This window comes from Acanthopagrus latus, chromosome 9 (genome assembly GCF_904848185.1).
Source record: "Acanthopagrus latus isolate v.2019 chromosome 9, fAcaLat1.1, whole genome shotgun sequence".
Lineage (NCBI taxonomy): Eukaryota > Metazoa > Chordata > Actinopteri > Spariformes > Sparidae > Acanthopagrus > Acanthopagrus latus.
The window spans coordinates 953194-973463 of record NC_051047.1 but is presented as its reverse complement, the minus strand read 5'-3'; the positions used below and the strand labels follow the sequence as shown (position 1 = coordinate 973463).

The 20270-nt window shown below is 39.9% G+C and overlaps 1 protein-coding gene across 6 annotated transcripts; it reads right to left on the bottom strand.

Moving 5' to 3' along the window:
* Nucleotides 1-1202: 1202 nt before the first annotated feature.
* Nucleotides 1203-18757, bottom strand: ddx3xa (DEAD-box helicase 3 X-linked a). 6 transcript variants are annotated; one of them, XM_037108803.1, is made up of 20 exons: nt 18423-18757; nt 17580-17631; nt 17391-17438; nt 16574-16633; nt 12228-12401; nt 11755-11890; nt 10989-11093; nt 10800-10899; nt 10521-10656; nt 9572-9669; nt 9391-9489; nt 9113-9273; nt 7750-7894; nt 7529-7673; nt 7159-7209; nt 5587-5768; nt 4925-5042; nt 4676-4829; nt 4359-4480; nt 1203-4119 (listed from the first exon to the last, which is right to left on the bottom strand). In XM_037108803.1, exons 1-20 carry the CDS (start codon nt 18465-18467, stop codon nt 4034-4036), a joined length of 2217 nt encoding a protein of 738 aa, XP_036964698.1. In that variant the 5' UTR covers nt 18468-18757; the 3' UTR covers nt 1203-4033. The 6 variants fall into 6 exon arrangements, with proteins under 6 accessions (XP_036964698.1, XP_036964699.1, XP_036964701.1 ...); XM_037108806.1 differs by having other exon boundaries at nt 4034-4119; nt 12294-12401; XM_037108804.1 differs by lacking the exon at nt 7159-7209.
* Nucleotides 18758-20270: the final 1513 nt, after the last annotated feature.

Sequence of the window (20270 nt, the reverse complement as noted above, 5' to 3'; positions counted from 1 at the left end):
CCCAAGGTGCCAACTGCAGCTATAATAATCAACTCGCAAGTAAATTCGCAAAGATAAGATCACAAAGTTAGAGACAAGCGAGACAGTGAATGAAATCCCGCAACACCATGTGCGGTCATATGACCGCTTATGGCCGAAATAGGTCAAACAAATCACATTTTCTCTTCTTTTGTGTAATTTATATAAAAACTATTCTCAATTAAAATACATAACTTTATACACTTGCATTTTGTTATTTGCATCACAGATTTATTACTTAATTGTGACAATGTTCAAAGTAATTATTATTATTGCATAGACTATCTATGCCCTAATTACACACATATCGGTTACAGTGTGGCCAATAGTTCAGACCCGTTGGCCACACTTTAACGTTAATTCACGTCAGTTAACTGAAGTCGCATTGTTGAACCAAGCAGCAGCCATGTTTAAACTCGCAGGTCAGTCTGATCCTGATCCACAGATATTTGAGGAACACACACACACACACACACACACACACACACACACACACACACACACACACACAAGAGATTCCTTGCTTTTATAGAGAGATGTTTAGATTTATGTTCTGGAAATTTAAGCAAATTTGCACATATTTAATTAGATAATGCCTATCTAAACCTATATTTGCCTATATTTGCATATCTAAACATACAACTTCAGAAAACTCGTAATACAAAAATAATTGTCTTTAAGTAATCAACTGGGGAAGTTTCATGGTGATATATTAGTTAAAAAAAAATGTCCCTATACTTTACCTTTTCCCTTAATTAGCCAACTATGTTTAATAATTGCCCAACATGCAACTCTTGGCAACCAAGTTGAATTTCATCCACTAGACCTAGCCTAGGCCACCATATTACATTTCAATCATAAAATTTTATAGGAAACACCATTTCTAGGTCCAAGAAATTTCCAGTAGACCATTAAGCCAGGTTAAGCAAGTGTGTCAGTGGAGAAAGATGAGATTAGCAGGTGGTCAAGTGTCAAGAGATTTTGGAAAATAAGACAAGTGAAACAGATGAATTTAGAAATGAAATTTTTATATTTCTTCCCAAAAGAAATTAAGCCCAATCTATACCAAATTGAATTTTGCAGCCTGCCCTGTATCCACACAAGGCAACTGGCTGCTTGCTACAGGTCTTCTCTGCACAACTACAGTACACAAGTCATCATGAAACATGCTTGATTTTTCAAGATACTTTTGCATTCAAACATTTTATTTTGGTAAAATCATACAATTGCACAGCTGAGTATTTCCCATGCAGTGCAGTAGCCTATAAGCTAATACAGAAAGCAAAGTCTACATCTAAAGAGCTCTAGAGTCCTCTCGCAAATGTGGAAGAAGTCTCAGGTTCTGCCTGCAAATACTTGCACAGAACCTTCAGTTCAACCCATACAATTCCAACAGCTGCCTTGGAAATCAATGCTGCAGACTTGCTCCACATTCACAGAGAACTCAAGGAGGTGTCATATGCAAATACAACAATAAGAATAAACCACATGTTTGTTTCTTTAAGGATTGCCATGTGCCAGACAGTCACTGGAGAAAAACAATTATCAGGTCAAATTAGAATAAAGAATCAATAATGCACACAATTGGAGAATCTGAACACTTCTGCACTGATATGCTTAGGAAATTTATTTGCTCTTTTGACAGCTATATTCCAAACCTTGGCATGTTTGTTCAATTCCATTATAAATTTTGTTGTTCAATTATAATAATCTAATAGAGATGACTGGCCCTGAGGAGGCCCTGAAACAGCTGTGGATATTATTTACTGAGTCCAATGTATCTTAAACATTAAAAAGCTCACACTACCCCGAAATATATAAATTTCACGCATACAGGTGACATTCAACATTCAAGTGCCAGTGTTTTTTGTACTGTCTTTTGGTCAAGTTTCTGAAACTTTCAAAGAATCACTTTGAGGCTTACAAAAATAAATATTTGTCAAAAATGCTTAATAAATTACACAAAACTAGCAGCAAAAGTAGAATCTAGAAATCTGTGCAAATGGCTAAATTCCCCCGACTGCTAAATCCCCTGGTCCCAAATAAATCCTGGTTTAAACTTTGAGAACCCTTCCCCTTTGTAAACAAGCTGCGTTTTTCACAATCTCCTTACACACAATATTTGGAAGCTTAAGGACACATATCCAAGACATCTATATAAAACTCTAGATGTGCAATAAAATAACTTTTGTAAAACTTGATGGGCACGACGTGCAAGGGCTAAATCAAGTAGCACCATTCAATCTCAAGTTCTCAACACTGTCAGTGCATCCGCTTTTAGTTCCATTTCTAAAAAAAACAAAACAAAAAAAAAACAAAACAAAAACACAAAGGTTCAAGGCACAACACACCCGATGAGAAAATTGGGAGGTGAAACGCCCCATTTCGTGCTCTCGATGGCTGTTCCTCTTTTAGGAGGAAAAGCCTGCTCTGGCTTTAGTAAGTCATAGATTTTTTTTTTTTTTTTTTTATACATGTCTGAGCAGATAAACTCCCAGAGGACCTGACAGTATTTTAATGTTCCATAAGGAAGTGGACATCCCCCATCTTTGGCCACCTCCAATTACACTATGCAGCAATGGAAACCAAAGCCACTGACAATGGCGGTGCACTTGAAAACCACTCCCTACGCCTACCCCCCTTCCCCAAATCCCAGTGGTCAGAGTGCCGCTCTACCCTGCTCCATTTCCTTTCTGTTAAATTGATAAACCTCAGTGATCATTTAAATGCCTGTCTCTTAAAGATGAACCATGCCTCCAACGCAGCTTGAAAAGAGAAAACGTTTGTAATTAAGTTAAGCCTGCGACTCAGTTCACGTGACCTTTCTCCTTGACCAAAAAACAAAACACTTGCAAGCGTAGAATACCATCTGGGCCTCATGGTTGCCGGTAAACACTAACACCACGCTATGCCCTCCCGATGCTATGGTCCTTTATGCAGCCATTTTGAACTTCACTTTCAAGATGGCAGGCATTTTTTGTTTTGATACATATTTGTAGAGAAACAATTCAAAAATCAAAAAACTGACTCAGTTTTTCAATTTTGCACACACCTGCACCAAAAATGTCTCAAGTAAAAATAAACAAAAAACACCGCCCACTTAATGTAGCTAGCACTTGATAACATACTAGCTGCCGTAACACTGTCAAGTCAATTGAAAAATGTGGAGTAACAAGTTCCAGCAGTGATTATTCTTGTTTAAACCTCAGCATTTATTGGCACTGAGCTTAATGACTTATGTGTTTCTTAAGATTACAATAGGAATGGCTATTTCAAAGACTATCATATCCATAAAAAGGAGCCTGTCCAGGATAGAGTGAGCAAAAAAAGTAAGAAAAACAAATGTAACTTTGTACCTCAGGATTAAAATACAGTTGCTTTGCGGAGTGGCCCAGTTTGTATTAGACATAGTAATGGCTCCTTTAGCTGTTTGACTATAGAAAAGGCTACATGATGTTCCTGCAATAAATTTGAAGTTCAAATGGAATCATGGCTCAGAGCCACAATACCCCAGTGTTTGCCAAGGTTTGATTAAGTCCAAGCTTATTTTGCCTTTCTAATATTTTTCAAACAAAATAGTAAAATCAAATTTAGAGCTCTTGGCCATGTTCATCTGGTGAAATGAAAACACAGATTTCCTGTTTAAATTCCAAAGGCACAGTACATTAACATACAAATGATCCTCAGGTTATTCAATTGAGTTTTTATCCACAAAAAGAACAAAAATACTTTTAACAATGAAAGTTCGAAGTTGCTATCGAACAATGCATGTCAGCATCCATGCTCACTCTGAGGTGTGCGAATCTCTGCGGTCTCCAGTGCATTGCACGTGCTGGTGACTTTCCTTTGCGTCGTGCTGCACTTCCTTTTTCAGAGAAGCGAATGGCAGAGAACCAGGGTTGGTAATGTACTGTGTGTCAGTGAAGCTACACAGGGAGGGTCGTTATGGTCTGGCTTAAGTTAACATGTGGTTTCCATTGGGATGGGTTGGCATGGCAACCTATTCCTATGGTGACTAGTTGCCCCACCAATCCACACTACCAGAGTGGCTGTAATTTCCTCCATAGCCATCATTGCTGTAGAAGTTGCCACCAAAGCCACCTGGGAAGGACAAAGTCAGAGGTCAGACAGCCAAGTGGCAACAAAACTATTTTTAAAAATCAAAATGGACACCATTTGGCTTGCTTTCTTATAAGTAGGAAGCTTTAAAGTGATTGTATGAAATAAGGTGCTCAAATCTCTAAGCAATTACTTTTAACGGGATAACAATGAAGTACGGATTGACACACAGCTGATGATGCTATCAAGTTAACAGGTTAGAAAGTTAAAAGTTTCCTTGCCTCCACCAAAGCCACGGTTTCCGCCATGACCTCCAGTGTTACGCCCTCCACGGTTGCTACTGAAGCTTCCAGAGCCACCAGATGTCTGACGGTAGTCTCTAGCTCCAAAACCGCCAGAGAACCTAAGTAAGAACATTTGCTAGTTAGACATTACAGTACAATTCTTTTGATTATTGAACAAATTAAAGTTCAGTAATTGTTGAAGCAGAGTATTTGTTTCAGAGCACATACTATCCAACTCTTTCGTAAAAAAAAAAAAAAAAAAAAAAAAAAAAAATCAGCAATTCACCTGGCGTGGAATTTTGTGCAACAATTACCTCTTAGAGCGTCCACGGGTGCTGCTTTTGTGCTGATGCTCATAGGCCAGGCTCTCAAGCCAGGAGGGAACCTCTTGCTTAGCCTCCACCAAAATGTCCAGCAAATCTTTGGTTATGTTGCTGTTTTTGTCGTTAAAGAACGACGTGGCCAGACCTGTAAATAGGCACAATAAACATATTATATAAATACATTAAAATATCAATTGAACAATAACAAATCCATAACAAAAAAATAAAAGTCAATCATACCAAGGTTGCCCACACGTCCCGTACGGCCAATACGGTGAACGTATTCCTCAATGTCACTGGGCAAATCGAAGTTAATAACGTGCTTCACATTGCTTATGTCTAAGCCTCGAGCAGCCACCTGGATAAATAAGAGGTTGGAAAAAAACATTTAATGATCATGTCAACATTACACAATTTATAGTCAAGAATTTGACTGGTCAAATTAACTGTAAAATTTAAGTTTATCAATCCACATAAGCAACAGTTTCCTTTAAGAACCAATTTGTGTCGGTCCATGTTTTGCCCATTCCTGGTTATAACACCATAAGTCGGCACTTAACATGCACCAGTTAATGGTAAACTTAGCATTTGGACAGCTTACAACTTGAGCCCCAAGAGTAACATACTGGAATTGTTTGTTAAAATATATTAAAAAATATTGCCTAAAAATAGATCACATGGAATGCCATTACTGGTTAAGGAGAAATCTTGGAGAATCTAATAAAAACGTTATCCTTTCTGATATTGAAGCCCAAACTGTGTTGATGACAATGTTCAGACTGATTGTAAAAATGCAAAGAAAGGAGCTGACTTAAACACTTAAGTCTGGGGAAAGAAGTGGTGCAAGAAAAAAAATAAAATAAAAGGGATCATAACCAACGTTAACAGAAAAGATGACGTACAGCTGTAGCCACTAAGATAGGGCAACGTCCAGACCGGAACTGATGCAGAGCTTCCTCTCTATCTCTCTGAGATCGATCTCCATGGATGCTGGTGCAGGCATAACCCTCGTGGTAAAGGAAATCTTCCAAAGCATCCGCTCCTTTCTTGGTTTCCACAAACACCAGAGTCAGTGAGTCTTTGCCTGTGTTGCCAGAAATAAAGAGGACGCGACAGAGGGAGGAGAGCAGGATAAAGAGCGATAAAGGAGAACAAAAGAAAATAAATCATTCAAAACAGCAACAAGGGGAGGATTTTTTGTGACTCAAAGACAATGGGATCAAAAACTTAAAACTGTTGTTTAAATAAAGGTCGACAATTCCGTGAACATGAAGTAAAGAAAATCAAAAACGAATATGACAACTCAGAAATGGAGACTGGGGTTGCATAAAAAGCTTTCCTTTTACTGACAACCATTAATGGACAACCATTTCTTCAGTCTTTCAGCACAAAGTGCTGGAAATAACTAAAAAACAATTATGTTTAAATTGAGACTGAGCAAGTTATTGTTTGACTTTAGATCAAAGTCCTTTAGTATTGGGTGTGAGCTGACAATTTGACCCATTACTTATATCTAATTATAGGGTAACCCAACTAATTTAACATATTATACACATTATATTCTGGTTAAAAACTAATAAGAGTATCAGCTCCAGTTGTGGAAGCATGTGACTCATAACATTTATGCCAAGTGATCTGCTAGAGCGAAGACAGTTGTTTCAAATACCTAAGACGAACCATTTGGGGTTGTAGGATGGAGTTACAGACCATGCTTCTTTAACCATATAAACAATGTTTCACTGTCAGTGCGCACAGTGTTGGCCTTTTATCACAGCAATAAGAAAACAGCTGACAATCATCCATCACTGCCATATTTAATTAGTGATGGCAACCAATATTTGGCATTAATGGCTACCAGGAAAAAAAGCATGAGAAAATAAAAAAAAATGGTTGGGGTGATGGGATAGGACATGACGCATTCATAGCTAACCTGCAACGTGTGTGTGTGTGTGTGTGTGTGTGTGTATGTACACATATACATACATATATATACACACACACACACTCCAATTACTTAGGTCTGGGTACTTTAAAATGAAGAACGGATAAGCACAATCAGAATAGCTTAATTGTCAAGGTGAAAACAAGACACTTGCTTGCCATTTCCATGCAGTAACAGCCATTTGACTAATGGAAATTGAGAGCTCTTTCTATAACATCCATCCAACATGATCATGATGAGCCAGCTGACCTTAGTGCTGGTGTTGGTTAACACTATGCTAAAAAACGACTCCCCTTTAAGTGGGGGGAGGTGGCACTATTGAGTCAAATTCTCTATTTGAGATTTTAGTGGTGCAAGGCAAATATTACTGAAAATCCTACAAGCCCTTGTTTGAAATGGAAAAAAAAAACAACTAAAAAACAAACAAACTGAGGCAGCATGTCAGCTAGGGAGCAGAGGGACAGGATGAGCTGTGGGATGTGATGTTTCTGGTTTGTGGGTTCAAGTGAAGTTATGGTATGTTCATACTTACCGGGTTTCTCTGGTGCCTCTGTCACATTTTCCTGAACCTCACTGGGAATAACTAAGATAAAACCAAACCAGCCAGTAAATGTAAGCTGCTCAGTACACAAAAAAATCAGCTTTAGATCATCATGAGAAGTCCACCCCCCTAAACACGGTAAGCAACTTCAATCCCTGCTCACCACTGCATGAGATTTAAAAAAAAAAAAAGTTTTTCTTTCACTGCAAGGTCTTGCTATAATGAACAATAGTTAGCATAGGTGTATCCCAGTCAATATTAGCTTGATATGAGGCAGACACAGGATGATGAGTTGGAGTCAAATGTGACCTTCGGGGGAAAAACAGCAACTAATGTTTCTTATTGTGTATGCATTCCTCACCTGTGGCATTGAGAAGGTCAAGAAGGAAGGACCTCTTGTCCGTTTCTTCTACCCAGACCACCTTCTGTGTGATGTTTTCTGAGGTAGACCCAACACGCCCCACTGCCAAGAAAATGTAGTCCTCCAGGAAGTCACGGGCAAGGATCTTTGCAAAACAAAATCAGATAAGTATGTAGATATCTAATTAAGCAAGATACTGAGGACCTGATGAATCAATGTACCTGGATCTCCTTGGGGAAGGTGGCACTGAACATCATGGTCTGTCGAATGCCTTTGGGTGGCATTGTGTCTTGCTCCACAATTCGTCTGATCTGTGGCTCGAAACCCATGTCTAACATGCGGTCAGCCTCGTCCAGGACCAAGTAGCTGTAGAGAGACATCTATTCAAGTACGGAAATAAGACGCCACAGACCTCCACCAAAGCCAATAGTCCACTCTTCTACGATATGCAATTCTGCAAGACCAACCGCTACGCATGTCTGGATGTATGCCTCAAATCCGTACATTATATTGCCTAGTTGAAGCCTCATCATCTGGGCAAAGTTATAAATGTGCATTTTTGATTCCACAGCCAGTTAAATTTTTTCAAACAATTTTCTCATAATTGCTGTCATACAGTATTTCATATACTTGTCAACTCAATCAGCTACTCTGCAGATTCAACAATCCACAACACTTGAGCTACAACATGCTAGAAGGGTCAAAACTAAAATTCTAAATAGCCATAGGGGTTTTTATAGCACTGAAAATGGTATTTTATTGACCACTTTATATGCAATATAACAATGATCGTGTTGCAATAAGAATGAGACTGACATGATATGCATTGATTTTGGAAAAATGATATGACAATTGTCTATAGAAATGTTTGATTCAGCTTCCCCCCCCCCACTCTCGTGCATATGCTGCTGGCAGCCTCACGCAGTGCGTACTGGGCAGAGCAGTGCCCTGCCCCGCGCAGTGTCTGCTCTTACCTGGTCAGATATGTTCAAGCTATAAAGCCCTGGCAGAGAACAGACAACAGAGCCGAAGAATGCCCCACCAATGCCCACGTCCAAGACAAGAAATAAGAAAACTGACTAAGAAAAGCAGTGTAAAAAGAAAGAATTGGACCAAGGCTGAGTGAAAACAAGGATAAATAGAGCATCATTTCAGAGGTGGAGGAGCTGCGGGATTTGTAAGGACTCAAGAGCGCAGAGTTGGCAGCTTTTCTGCTGGAAAAGTATGGACCCCGTTTCATTCTATGTTTTAACCACAAGGCTATTGTGGCGGCGGTTACAGTAACACTCACAATAGGCCATATGGCAAGACGCTGTTGCAGCCAAGCTGCCTAGCTTGTCGGCTTGTATGCCAACTCTGGTGTTAAGCTTCGTCTTTATGGCTACTGGTTAGCAAGAGTGTCTTTCAAGTGACCAGGCAGTTACAACGTTAGTTTGTGAGGAAGAAGGGACCTGGGAGCTGTGCTCATTCAGCTGTGCTAAGTCCACTTTTCTCTCAAAACTCCAGACTGCAGCTTTAATGTAAAAGAAAGCAAGACGTATATTACAATACTGATATCAGTATGGATCTCTCCATTATACTGACTTGCAATAGTCCAGACCAATCTTGCCCCTCTCCATCATATCAACCAGGCGACCAGGTGTGGCCACCAGCAGGTGACATCCTCTCTCCAAATCCCTAATCTGCTGGCCAATATCGGCACCACCATACACCACACAGGGGCGCACGCGTGAGCGATAGGCAACCTAAAATGTGGCAAGAAAGGGAAACAAGCTCAGTTCTACAGTACAGAATTCAGTGTCCAGGAAAACAATGTGTGTTATAGTTTGCTTCAGCCAGTTAGATGTATTCTTGAAACTCACCTTCCTGGCTTCATCATAGATTTGCAAAGCCAGTTCTCTAGTGGGAGCCAGGATAAGGGAAAGTGGGTACTGTTTACGGCGACCATACCTTCCATTTTCCTGAAGATGAAAGATAATGTTCATTAGGACAAAGTCAGATGGTACTGCAAAATATCTTCACTGTGCATACTTTCCCCAGTACCTGTCCATTGTTTTTAGCGGCCTGAAGGGCATCTCCAGGTCCATCAGTGTAAATCTGACTCAGCACTGGCAGCAAGAAAGCAGCAGTCTTACCAGAGCCTGAAATACAGCAGGGATAATGCTACATTAAAGTGAAACTCTTCCCAAAAAGCAACCTTGGCATTGCTTATGAATGTATACGAGTCAAACCTTCACGTAAATGCATGATTACAATGAAAGAGGCACTTGACCGTAGTTTCGTTAATGAGAAGAGAGTTTTTAGACAACTCACGTTAGCGGTAACATCTCCGGCGCGTTGCCGTCATGGCAGATAAAGTGTCGATCCCGTAGTGCGACCTAACAGGTAGGAGGTCCACAATTACTCACCTTCCTGTTAGGTTGCACTCAGGGATCAACACTTTTTGTCTGCCATGAAGGCGGCGCCCTGGAGAAGCTGCCATTAACGTGAGTTGCCCAAAAACTCTCTTTTTAGTAAACTCTGTGTACACAAACAATGTTTCCAATGCTTGTGTCATGTGTAGAGACCCTGTGATACCACGAACAAAGTTTCATGTTGTGTCGAGCCTTCTTAGTGTTTTAAAAATAGCAATTTTGATGCTAGCGTAAGAGAACTCCACTGAAAATTAGCTTGCCCGAAAACAAAATTACGGGAAATCTTAAAAGTGCCTCTTTAATCTAATTATGTATTAAACACTAAGGCCTGACTCATATACATTAACAAATAAAGCCTAGGTTGCTTTTTGGCAAGAGTTTCACTTTAACCTCAAATACATAACCATGGAGCCAAACAGTAAACTCTGAATCACCCTGTAAACCTTTATGTTTAATCTTAAAAAATGGTGCAGTGAAAACCCCCAAAAACCAAAGCAATAACATTTTATAAGAGAAATTAGGTAGGAAACGGTTGGTTGTGCTACTTGAGGCCATCAAGTGCTTTCAGAAAGACTTACCAGTCTGGGCGCAAGCCATCAGGTCTCTCTTGGACTTGATGATGGGGATAGCATGCTTCTGGACCGGGGTGGGACGAGTGTAGCGACTCAAGGTGATATTACCCATGATAATCTCCCCCATGTCTACATCATGGAACTACATAATGATTGGACAGATACAAGATGAACTGTTCGATCAATCCCTTTAAAATTCCATTTTAAATGAATTCCTACAGAAAAAGGACCAACATTTAAATTACATCATTAGGCTTACAGAAGCTTTGCTGAGTATAGACTTACACTTTCAATGTGGGGCGGGCAGTTGCTTCCAGTGGCTTCCACAGGAATATCATCATATTTCTCAAAATTTATCCCAGTGTTGCTTCCAGAGAAAAGCTCACTGAAAATTAAGGTACGTTGTGGTCAAATGCAGATGCAAGCTAGCTGTAAATTGTGTTATTGTATAGTTACAGGCATAATTTGTCTTACTGTTCCAGGCGCTCATTGGGAGCAGTTGGCTTGGACCAATCATCATCTCTGGAGTCTTCCACCCAGCGGGTGTTTCCTCCACCAGCAAAACCCCCACGCTCATATCTGTACACAGTGTTTAAAAGTGCGGAGCTAAAACAAACCCTTTAAATTCATGTCTTTCAATACAAGCACATCTTAAGTATTAAAACTTGCAAAAATCCAAAAGCAACCTATACCATGCACTTTTCATAGTATCAAAATGGCTGTAGCAATAACAGCTACACATTAAGTCTATAACTTAACATGCAACTCAACAGCTATACTAACTTGTGTCTCAAAATAGAATTTTCTCCATGTTTACTTCAGGTTCCATTTTGGCTTTTTATTTTGATTTGTGAATTACAGAAAAAAAAATTGTTGCAAGGGTTAGATTAATCATGCTCTGTGACACCCACTGATCTTGGGTCACTGGACATGTCCCACAGCAGTGTTGTAAACATGCAGGCAGATAACTAAATGCTGCTGAGCATGCTTTCTAACTGTCTAAAAATTGAGCGCAGAGTTCAGCCACCAACCATCTCCACTCAGTAATTACACAATGCCCTGTTGTTAAAAGGTGCCACAGCACTCTTAAGACCAGAAGCCAAGCTTGGTGGACAATATAAATATCCCACACTTTACTGTAGACCATTCCATTTTAGCGACATTTTTTGAAGTCATTTGTCAAGTATTAAATCAATTTGTCAATTTAAAAAAACAAAAAAAAAATAAAAAAAATACACACCTTCCCCTTGAGCCTGCCCCACGGTCATTGAAGAAGGCTGACTTGTTCCTATCAGAACGTCCCCCAAAACTGTTGTAGGCAGCATCTCTCGAAGGTCCTCCCCAGCTGCCATCTTTGTTGTCATAACTGCCAAACCCTTGAGTAAGCAGATCAACCCATCAGTCTTGTAGTTATTTCTGCAAATAAACTCAGAGCCAAAACACAATAGTGAAGCATACATTCCCTAAAGCCAAATGCCATCAGCCTTTAAAAATCAGATAATTTCATCTTAAATTAATAACCTATTATAATTTAATGATAACTAATTTATAATTTAATGTTAATCTACTATGTATATTCAGCATATGAGTCTTGATATCATAACTGTATAAACAAGGGTGGGGGGGGGCAAGTTTACATCTGAGACTACACTGTCATCTATCCAAATCTAGATTTATAATTAAACATTCTAAGGCATGTCAGGATTTCCCCACCTGCATTTTGCAATGGTTGATTAAACGAGCCTCCACCCCTGTTACCACGGTAGGCGCCACGCCCACCTCTATCATTGCGAGGGGGTCCTCGCCCTCCAAAGCCCCCATTTGTGCGGTTGTCATGGTAACCATTCACAAATCCATTGCTGCGTCCACTGTCCCATCCTGGTGAATCTTCATGGAAGACAAAAAAAAAACTGAGGCTTGAGGAGGCAAATATGCTGCATGTGTTAAAGTATATATTTGGATGTACTCATAGTCCTAACTAAGCATTAGTCTCTCTTCCACTGCTTACCCATTAACGTCATTACTGATAGGTGGGGTGCAAGCAGTCCATGGTAGACTAAAACCTTGACTGAAAGCTTGCATAATTGTGAGAAACAAACACTCCAACAATATTTGTCACTGGGTAAAATCATGTTCTCCAGAATAAAAACAGTAGCAAAAATGCAAAGCAAGTTCTAGACCTGTGCAATAGAAAAGACGCATAAAAATCGAAGGTTATAACCACACCAGACATGGGTCTTATTATTTGAGTAAGGGACTTTTCTGTACAAAGAGCTACTGAGGCCCTCAGCCCATCTGGGACACTTACCACAACAATCTGCCCAGCTTCAGACACTAGCTGTGTAAGCGTTCCCATCAGTGGCCACACTGTTACAAGTGCCGACTGAGGGTGAGGCTGGTGGAGGGATAAACTATAGTTATTGCTTCCATGCCATGTAGCTGAGGCTATGTCACAACAGCATTAAGGGGCAGACCAACCACACAAATCAAGTTCTCAGATTAGTCTTACTTTGAATGAGAATTGGCTCTGGTTTTAGATCTGTGGTTAGGACTCCAACTTAATACCTGTGGGCCAACAGCATTGTGGTGCCCTCTTCAAGTAAGCACAAGGGGAAAAGGGTTGCAGACAGGCAGTTTTTTATTTATTTTTATTTATTTATTGTACCTCTGATGTTGGTCAGAATAATCAAATTCAGAATATCAGGCAAAACAACCTTACACTGTCTAGTACTTTTTACACAAGCCCAAACAATGCCAGTCGATGGTGACAGGACATGGATTTGCGTCTGTATGGGTAGTACTTAGGACCTCAGAGCTGCATTGCAATTTAAAAAACAGAAAAAGGGGGGGGGGGGGCACTGAAGTGGTTACCTAAATTTTATAAGTTCTGACATTTTTAGTGTCAAGTCAAATGTTTAATTGATGTTGCCTTTACTTTTAAAAGTGCAGTGTGGTAAATTCGGCAAAAACCAAATAAACTTAAAGTACATCAAAATTTAGCTACTAATACTGGAAGACAAAAATGATGCACATGTACTCTGCAAATAATGCAAAGCACGCCACAATTCACATCAACCAAAACCACCAAAAAAAAAACCCAAAACAAAAACAAAACAAAACCCCAACTACTTAGAGATACTAAAACAATGCAAGTTAAAATTTGCTTGTAAAACCTGGGCCTTGAAATGATACATCATAGCAAACATGAAAATCAATTTAATCCACAAATGGCAGACAAACTGCCATGGAGACGACCATAATAACTAGTGTGAAAAATAACTTTGCAGAAACCCCTTCAGATGCTACAGGTCAACCAAGTGTATGCACACTTCTGCTCCTTTACCAAGTGTAACAGTAGTATTTTAATAGCTATTCTATCTTCACACCAGAGAGAAATAACCAATCAATGAAATCACCCACAGCAGTCAGTTGTCAGAACAAAAGCCTGTGTTCACTGTGGTTCCCACATATTATTCACCCTTAGTACTTTACCCTTATGTGTCATCAGCAGACCAAAAGCTACATGGTTAGAAAATGTAGACCTAAGATTACTGAATGGGATTGCATTCAGAAAGTATCCAGACCCGGCTCAGAGATGGGACTGTGTCAAGCGATCTAGGCTAGTGGCCTCCATAATTCTTAAATGGAAGAAGTTTGGAACAACCAGGACTCTTCCTAAACCTGGCTAAACTGAATATTCAAGGGAGAAGGGCCTTGATAAGAGGTGACCAGGAATCTGATGGTTGCTCTGACCAAGCTCTATAGATCCTGAGTGGAGATGGTAGAAACCTCCAGATTGACACCCATTAAGGGTGCTCTATTGATCAGGCACCAATTTATATTGTCCGATATGCATTGTATAACATTTGATCTGCAGTCACTATAGAACATGATAAGAGCTGATCAATAAACACGAGATAGCTTCTCTATGCACTGTCAAAACAACACATACACCTCTAACTAACTTTCCACCTCCAAATATCAATACGGATTTTCAGTGCCCTCTTGGTTTAACTAGCACAACATATTAACAAGGCCGTTTGACTGAGGGGACAGATAGACCGGTATCGCAGAACAATTCTTGTAACATTAGGTCTAATGTTGAATGGTTAGCAAGTGCAGACAAGAATGATGTATGGTTTGAGTCTTACAGCTTGAGAGCAAAAAGCAACCAGAGCTAACAGCTGATACAGCTTATGGCTTAAAGCAGAAAGCAGAGTTTCTGTTCAGAGGAACATTAATTGTTACACATCAACCATCACTGCAACACTCCAACAATCTGGGCTTTATGGCAGAATGGCCAGCCTCCTCAGCAGAAGTCACAGGACAGCCCGCTTGGTCTTTTAAAAAAAAATTAATAAATAAATAATTTTAAAAAAAGAGCCATATGGTTCCACCAGACCAGAATTTTGTTAAGTGTGGTAGCCGAGGTCTTAAGTTTAGATCAATGCCAAGGTGATAAAAACCCACATCTATTGCCCAATACTAATAGCGATCGCTACAGTAAAGCATGGTGGTAGTAGCATTGTGCTTTGGGGCGTCTTTCAGTAGCATCATGCTTTGGGGCATCTTTCAGCAGCAGGGAGTGGGAAACTGGTTGAGGCTGAGGAAAAACTGAACAGCGCTAAGTAAAGAGATATCCTTAATGAAAACCTGGTCCAGATGTCCACCTACAAACAAGACAATGACTGCAAGCACACAGACAAGACAATGTGGGGACAACAGCGCGACCCAGACAGAGCCTTGAATTGAACCCTATCGTGTATCTCTGGAGAGACCTGAAAATGGCTGTCCACCAAAGGTCCCCATCCAACCTGACAGAACCCCCCCCCCAAAATCCATGAGCGGTGAGCTTGTCGCATCAGACCCAAGAAGACTTCATGCTGTAATGGTGGCCAAAAGTGCTCCAACTAAGCTCTAAAGGGTTGGAATACTTATGTCAATGTGATATTTTAGTTTTTCCTTTTGAATAAATCTGCAAAAGGATCTAAAATTGTTTCTGCTTTGTCATCATGGTGTATGGAGTGTAGACGGGGGGGGGGGGGGGGGGGTAGTTTTAACATAAGGCTGCAACATAAAATGTGAAGAGTGAAGGGGTCTGAATACTTTCCGAATGTCCTGTATGTCAATGCAGCAGTGTAAAGCTCAGCATCTTCAGAGAAAAAAAAACACTGATGACCAGAGGGTATGATAAAAAAAAAAATGTGTCAGATTCTATCACAGCTGGTACAGTCTTTCTGTTAGTAAGGCAGTCACACTTGTGATGCACTGCAGAGTCTTTAAGGCACCATCACATGCATTATAAGCAACCTCATTTGCAAGCTTTGGGAAATGCTGTGTTAGAACATCATTTCCGCAAGTAACCATGACAAAGCAGGGGGACTCTAATTATGCCCCAGTCCATGAACAGTATAAAACTCTTGACAAGTAAATGGCATGGCATGCCGGTAGAGGTCAAGGTATACCACATCTGTTTCGCCAACCCCCTTTGTAGGCATGGTAAAAGGCAAGCTCTTGAGAGGCCAGTCTTGGGTAACCTGAGCAAAGGTAGGGAAGCAGGCTATAAAAAGACTCGCCCATAATTACTGGCTCACGCTGTTTGAGTGTTGGGCTTGGCTTCACTCTTTAGTAGTTACCAATCTTACAGTCATCCCATCCTGAAGTATAGTTATTTCTGTGTCTATGAAGACACTCTGACTGCCATGGTTGTGGGCACTGTTAAGAAACTTGGGGCTTGCATATTCAGAGGGACTAAATGTTCACATATTTACCAGACTCTTCAAAAAAAAAAAAAAAGTTACCTCACTTTTTGTAAACTCCACCCAAGAGATTATGCTTATATCAAACTAACCTTAACCTGCAACAGTTCTTAATATGACTGCAAGCATTCCAGCAGAGAGAAAGCACAACAATAATGAACCCCCCTCATTGACTAACTGAAATGTATATCTCTAACCCAACCATCTCTCCTTCACACAGGTTTTTCTGGTGTGTAGAATGACTAACATGCATCTGATAATGCAGTTTGCCCTCAGCGAAAGCAGACAGAAGGGACTTACAGAGATTTATTGGTGCCACTGAATAACCGCACTGTCTACCAGCGGAATAAGCATTTCCTGCTGTGGAATAAGAAAACAGTAAAACGAGAAAAAACGTCAAGTGTGCAATGACACAGAACCATGATTCAAATTTTGTAAAATTACATAAATCTATCTAGCTGAGTATGTAAGGCACAAGACTGGTTTTAAGCCTTTAAGAGGCTAAACACATTTTTTTTATTTACAAAAAAAAGAAAAGAAAATTACAACCACCTCACCTGGGCTAGAAATGTGGGAACAAAATACCAACACTTAGGATGCAATCATCACCCAACAACCCCCCCCCCCCCCCCAATATTTCCTATTTTCAGAGCAGGAAACAGCTAGCACTCATCTTGTTAACATGAAACAATAAGCTTGGAAAAACTTAACCATGTTCTGCCCATGCCCCACTTCATGAAAATATCAGCTAAAATGTTTTTACACAATCAGCTTTAAAATCTGTCCCATTGCCTTTTTTCAGTTATAATTTCAGGCCATTTTACTGTACTGCCTTACCCGGTTTATCAATGTAAAAATCAGCTATTGCACAGAAAAAACAAAAACCCACATGACAAGGCTTTCTCTCACTCCGTTCACTGTTTAATGAAAATAATGGTCTGAAGCAGCAAAACCCTGCAGAACCACCACCTTTGTCTCAACTCTTAAAGACTGATGTGATTAGTAACAAATATTGAATTTGGTCCCTCAACCGTGCATGCTTTTACCAGGCTCTGATTTTAATATTAACACAATTCAAAAACGCACTAAGATGGTCTGACTGTTAAATTGAACTCACCATTTTTAGAGGCATCTTTGTTTCTCAAGTGAGGTGGAATGTAACGCCCTAGGTGGGGGGTGAAAAGGTTAATCACATTTGTTTTCCAGGGTTGGTAAGCATCAAGTTATATAAACAGTACTATAAGGCTTAAACTGATGTCAACATTAACACTGTCATATTTTAAAGTAAATCAGCTTTGTTACTTACTGCCAGTGCCTCCGCCTTGGCCGTCAGAAGAGTTCAAGTCTAGGACAGCAAGCTACAGAAAGCAACCATTTTAGAAATATTAGTTACGCCAACATCGGTTTCACCAAGAGCTCTGAACTCCCAACAACAGATAATGAGGTTAGGGCAATACAATGGCTAACATGTTAATCGTATATCTTAAGTCATTTTGTTTTTGATTTGTTCAAGACTGGATTTGTCCAACCTACGACATGGCACGGCACAGCCATGTAGTCGGTGATTATTTCGAAAGGCAATTGCTGTCAGGTGAAGATGGCATAAAAGTAAAATCCCCCCCCAAAATTACCCTCCTTTAAACTGCTTATTCAATTTTATAAAACACGAAGGATTAAATAGTGCCCATTCAATTTTAAATCCGTTTGTGGGTCGCTAAAGCCCACTGCCAACATTCTTTTCTGCGCCACGTTTCAGGTTGAGAAGGCCTAACGTTAGCCGGGCTAACTTTGCATGATACCGGCCGGACGTAAAGGTTAGCTAACGCTGTAAATTTCCATCAGGTTTAACTGAAGTAAAATCACGAGTGGTTATTAGTACATGACACAAGTTTAACACTTCTATTAGACATTTTAAGGGAAAACGTAGTACTGACAGTCTAGTTAGTTTTATTCGCTGGCAGAACGTAGTGACGCCGCCATCACAATTTCTCCAGCGACATCACCTCCATTTTACCAGTCGCAACGTTAGCTTAGCTAGCGACTTAGCTAACGAAGCTCTTTTTTTCTCTGTCGAAACTACATGTGCGTAATGGAAAATCTCCACATTTATACTATAGAACCTAAGAAGTAACCACTTTAAAGTACTCACCTGCTGATCTAGACCGTGTGGATTATCAACGACCACATGACTCATAACTAAAGAGAGTAGTGGGGATTATTACAGAAGAGAACGGATTTTCTTTGTTAGCACGGCCGGCAATTCTGTAACGTTAGTTTAGCTTTCTTTTCTGTTACAAAGATCTGAAATCAGCAGTTATCTACAAAGTTAGATAGTCAGCAACGTTTATATCAAATAAATAAAACGATGATCTATGTTACAAATATAAAGTCCGTTCAAGTTTCCGAATGAAATGACTGCTGAGTAGCTGAAACCCCCTCCCGGCTGGCTTGATCGTGGTGGAATGAGACGTTGAGTGATCAGGTAGCGCGAGATATCGCCTCTGTAACCCTGGCCACAAATATCGCGATGTTTCTTTTCTTTTTGTTTTTTTAAAATCTACGCTCGGTTTGGCCAACACGACAAAGAGAGGCAGTACTGACATGATACCAAGTACCACATTTGGTGTTTCTCTGTCATGCAACAGAGCAAAATTTGTTACATTTAAACTATGCATTGTTCCTCAGTAGGAAGGAGATTTGGCATGTATGGACAGAAGGAGTACATCTGCGTATATTTTGATTAATTTGATATTTAATCATCAGAGATTTCCAGATAAACTTTTCAAACCTGGATGAACCAACCCAGTGATCCCACTTTGAGGACAGATGGACAAGCAAATATTAGATTTAGACTGTGGATGCTAGGGACACGTGACATCCCCACCATTTTTGAAATGGCCTTTTTTTTTGTCCCTATCACATTTTAAAAGCATAAAATGCTAAAATTATAGTTTAATGTAGTTGAAACTTTGAATTGAGTAATTATTTGGACCAAAAACACAGTTGGTGATGTCTGTAGGGATTTCTGTAATGGGTTCAGACAGTTATAAAAGCAATCTCAGGCTGTCGTGTTAAAAACGTCCACTTATACAGACTGGACACACTGGCTACGTGTGCAACAAATGTGCGTGGCGTTACATTTTGCTTTTCATTTTGGCATCCATGTTAACAGGTTATGGCAGCCCCACTGCTGGCATGAATAGTGCGACTCAAACGTTGAGGATGTAGTAGCACTTAATCTAGGGATTTTGAGTCTAACCCATTTTTATAGCGACACACTTGGTTCTTTGCAAATATAGACCTGAAAAATGACCTGTTGTAGGCAGAACGATATTGTGATTTTGTGAGTTAGTTGAAAGTCTCTAGAAGGTTACTTGGACATTTCACATTAACATGCTCTAGGTGGTTAAACAGCAAGTCTTTCTTCTAACCTAAAACTAACAATGTTTACATTGCCAGAAACTTTTACGAAAACTAGTTCAATGATCCCCGCGACCCTGCAGAGGATTAAGCGGCGTACATAGAATATGTACAGATGATGGATGGATGGATGGATGGATAGTTCAATGATCCGGAAGACATTCCATCTTCATGTTTCCTCAATGTTAGAATGGGAAGGTTTTCTGACGTAAAACCAACTATATTGTAAAGTTATTCACATTAACATTTCTAAAAAAACATAAAACTAGCATTGATATAACATTGCCAACATGTTCTGGGAAAGTTAGTTGAAAGTCTAAGGAAGGATAATTAAACATTTCACATACTGTTTCACATAACGTTCTCTAAGGAAAGCAGAGCAAGTTTTAAAATCGTTTTCAGACCATCCTAGGAAGGTTAGTTTAATGGTCCAAACAGGTTATGTACATGTTTCCCCCTCACATTTTCTAGATAGTGAAACAAGTTTGAAGAAAAAACTGTGTCACTGTCATGTACTCAGCACATTCTTGGATGGTTATTATGATGCTCCAGGAAGGTTACTTTCATTTCATACATT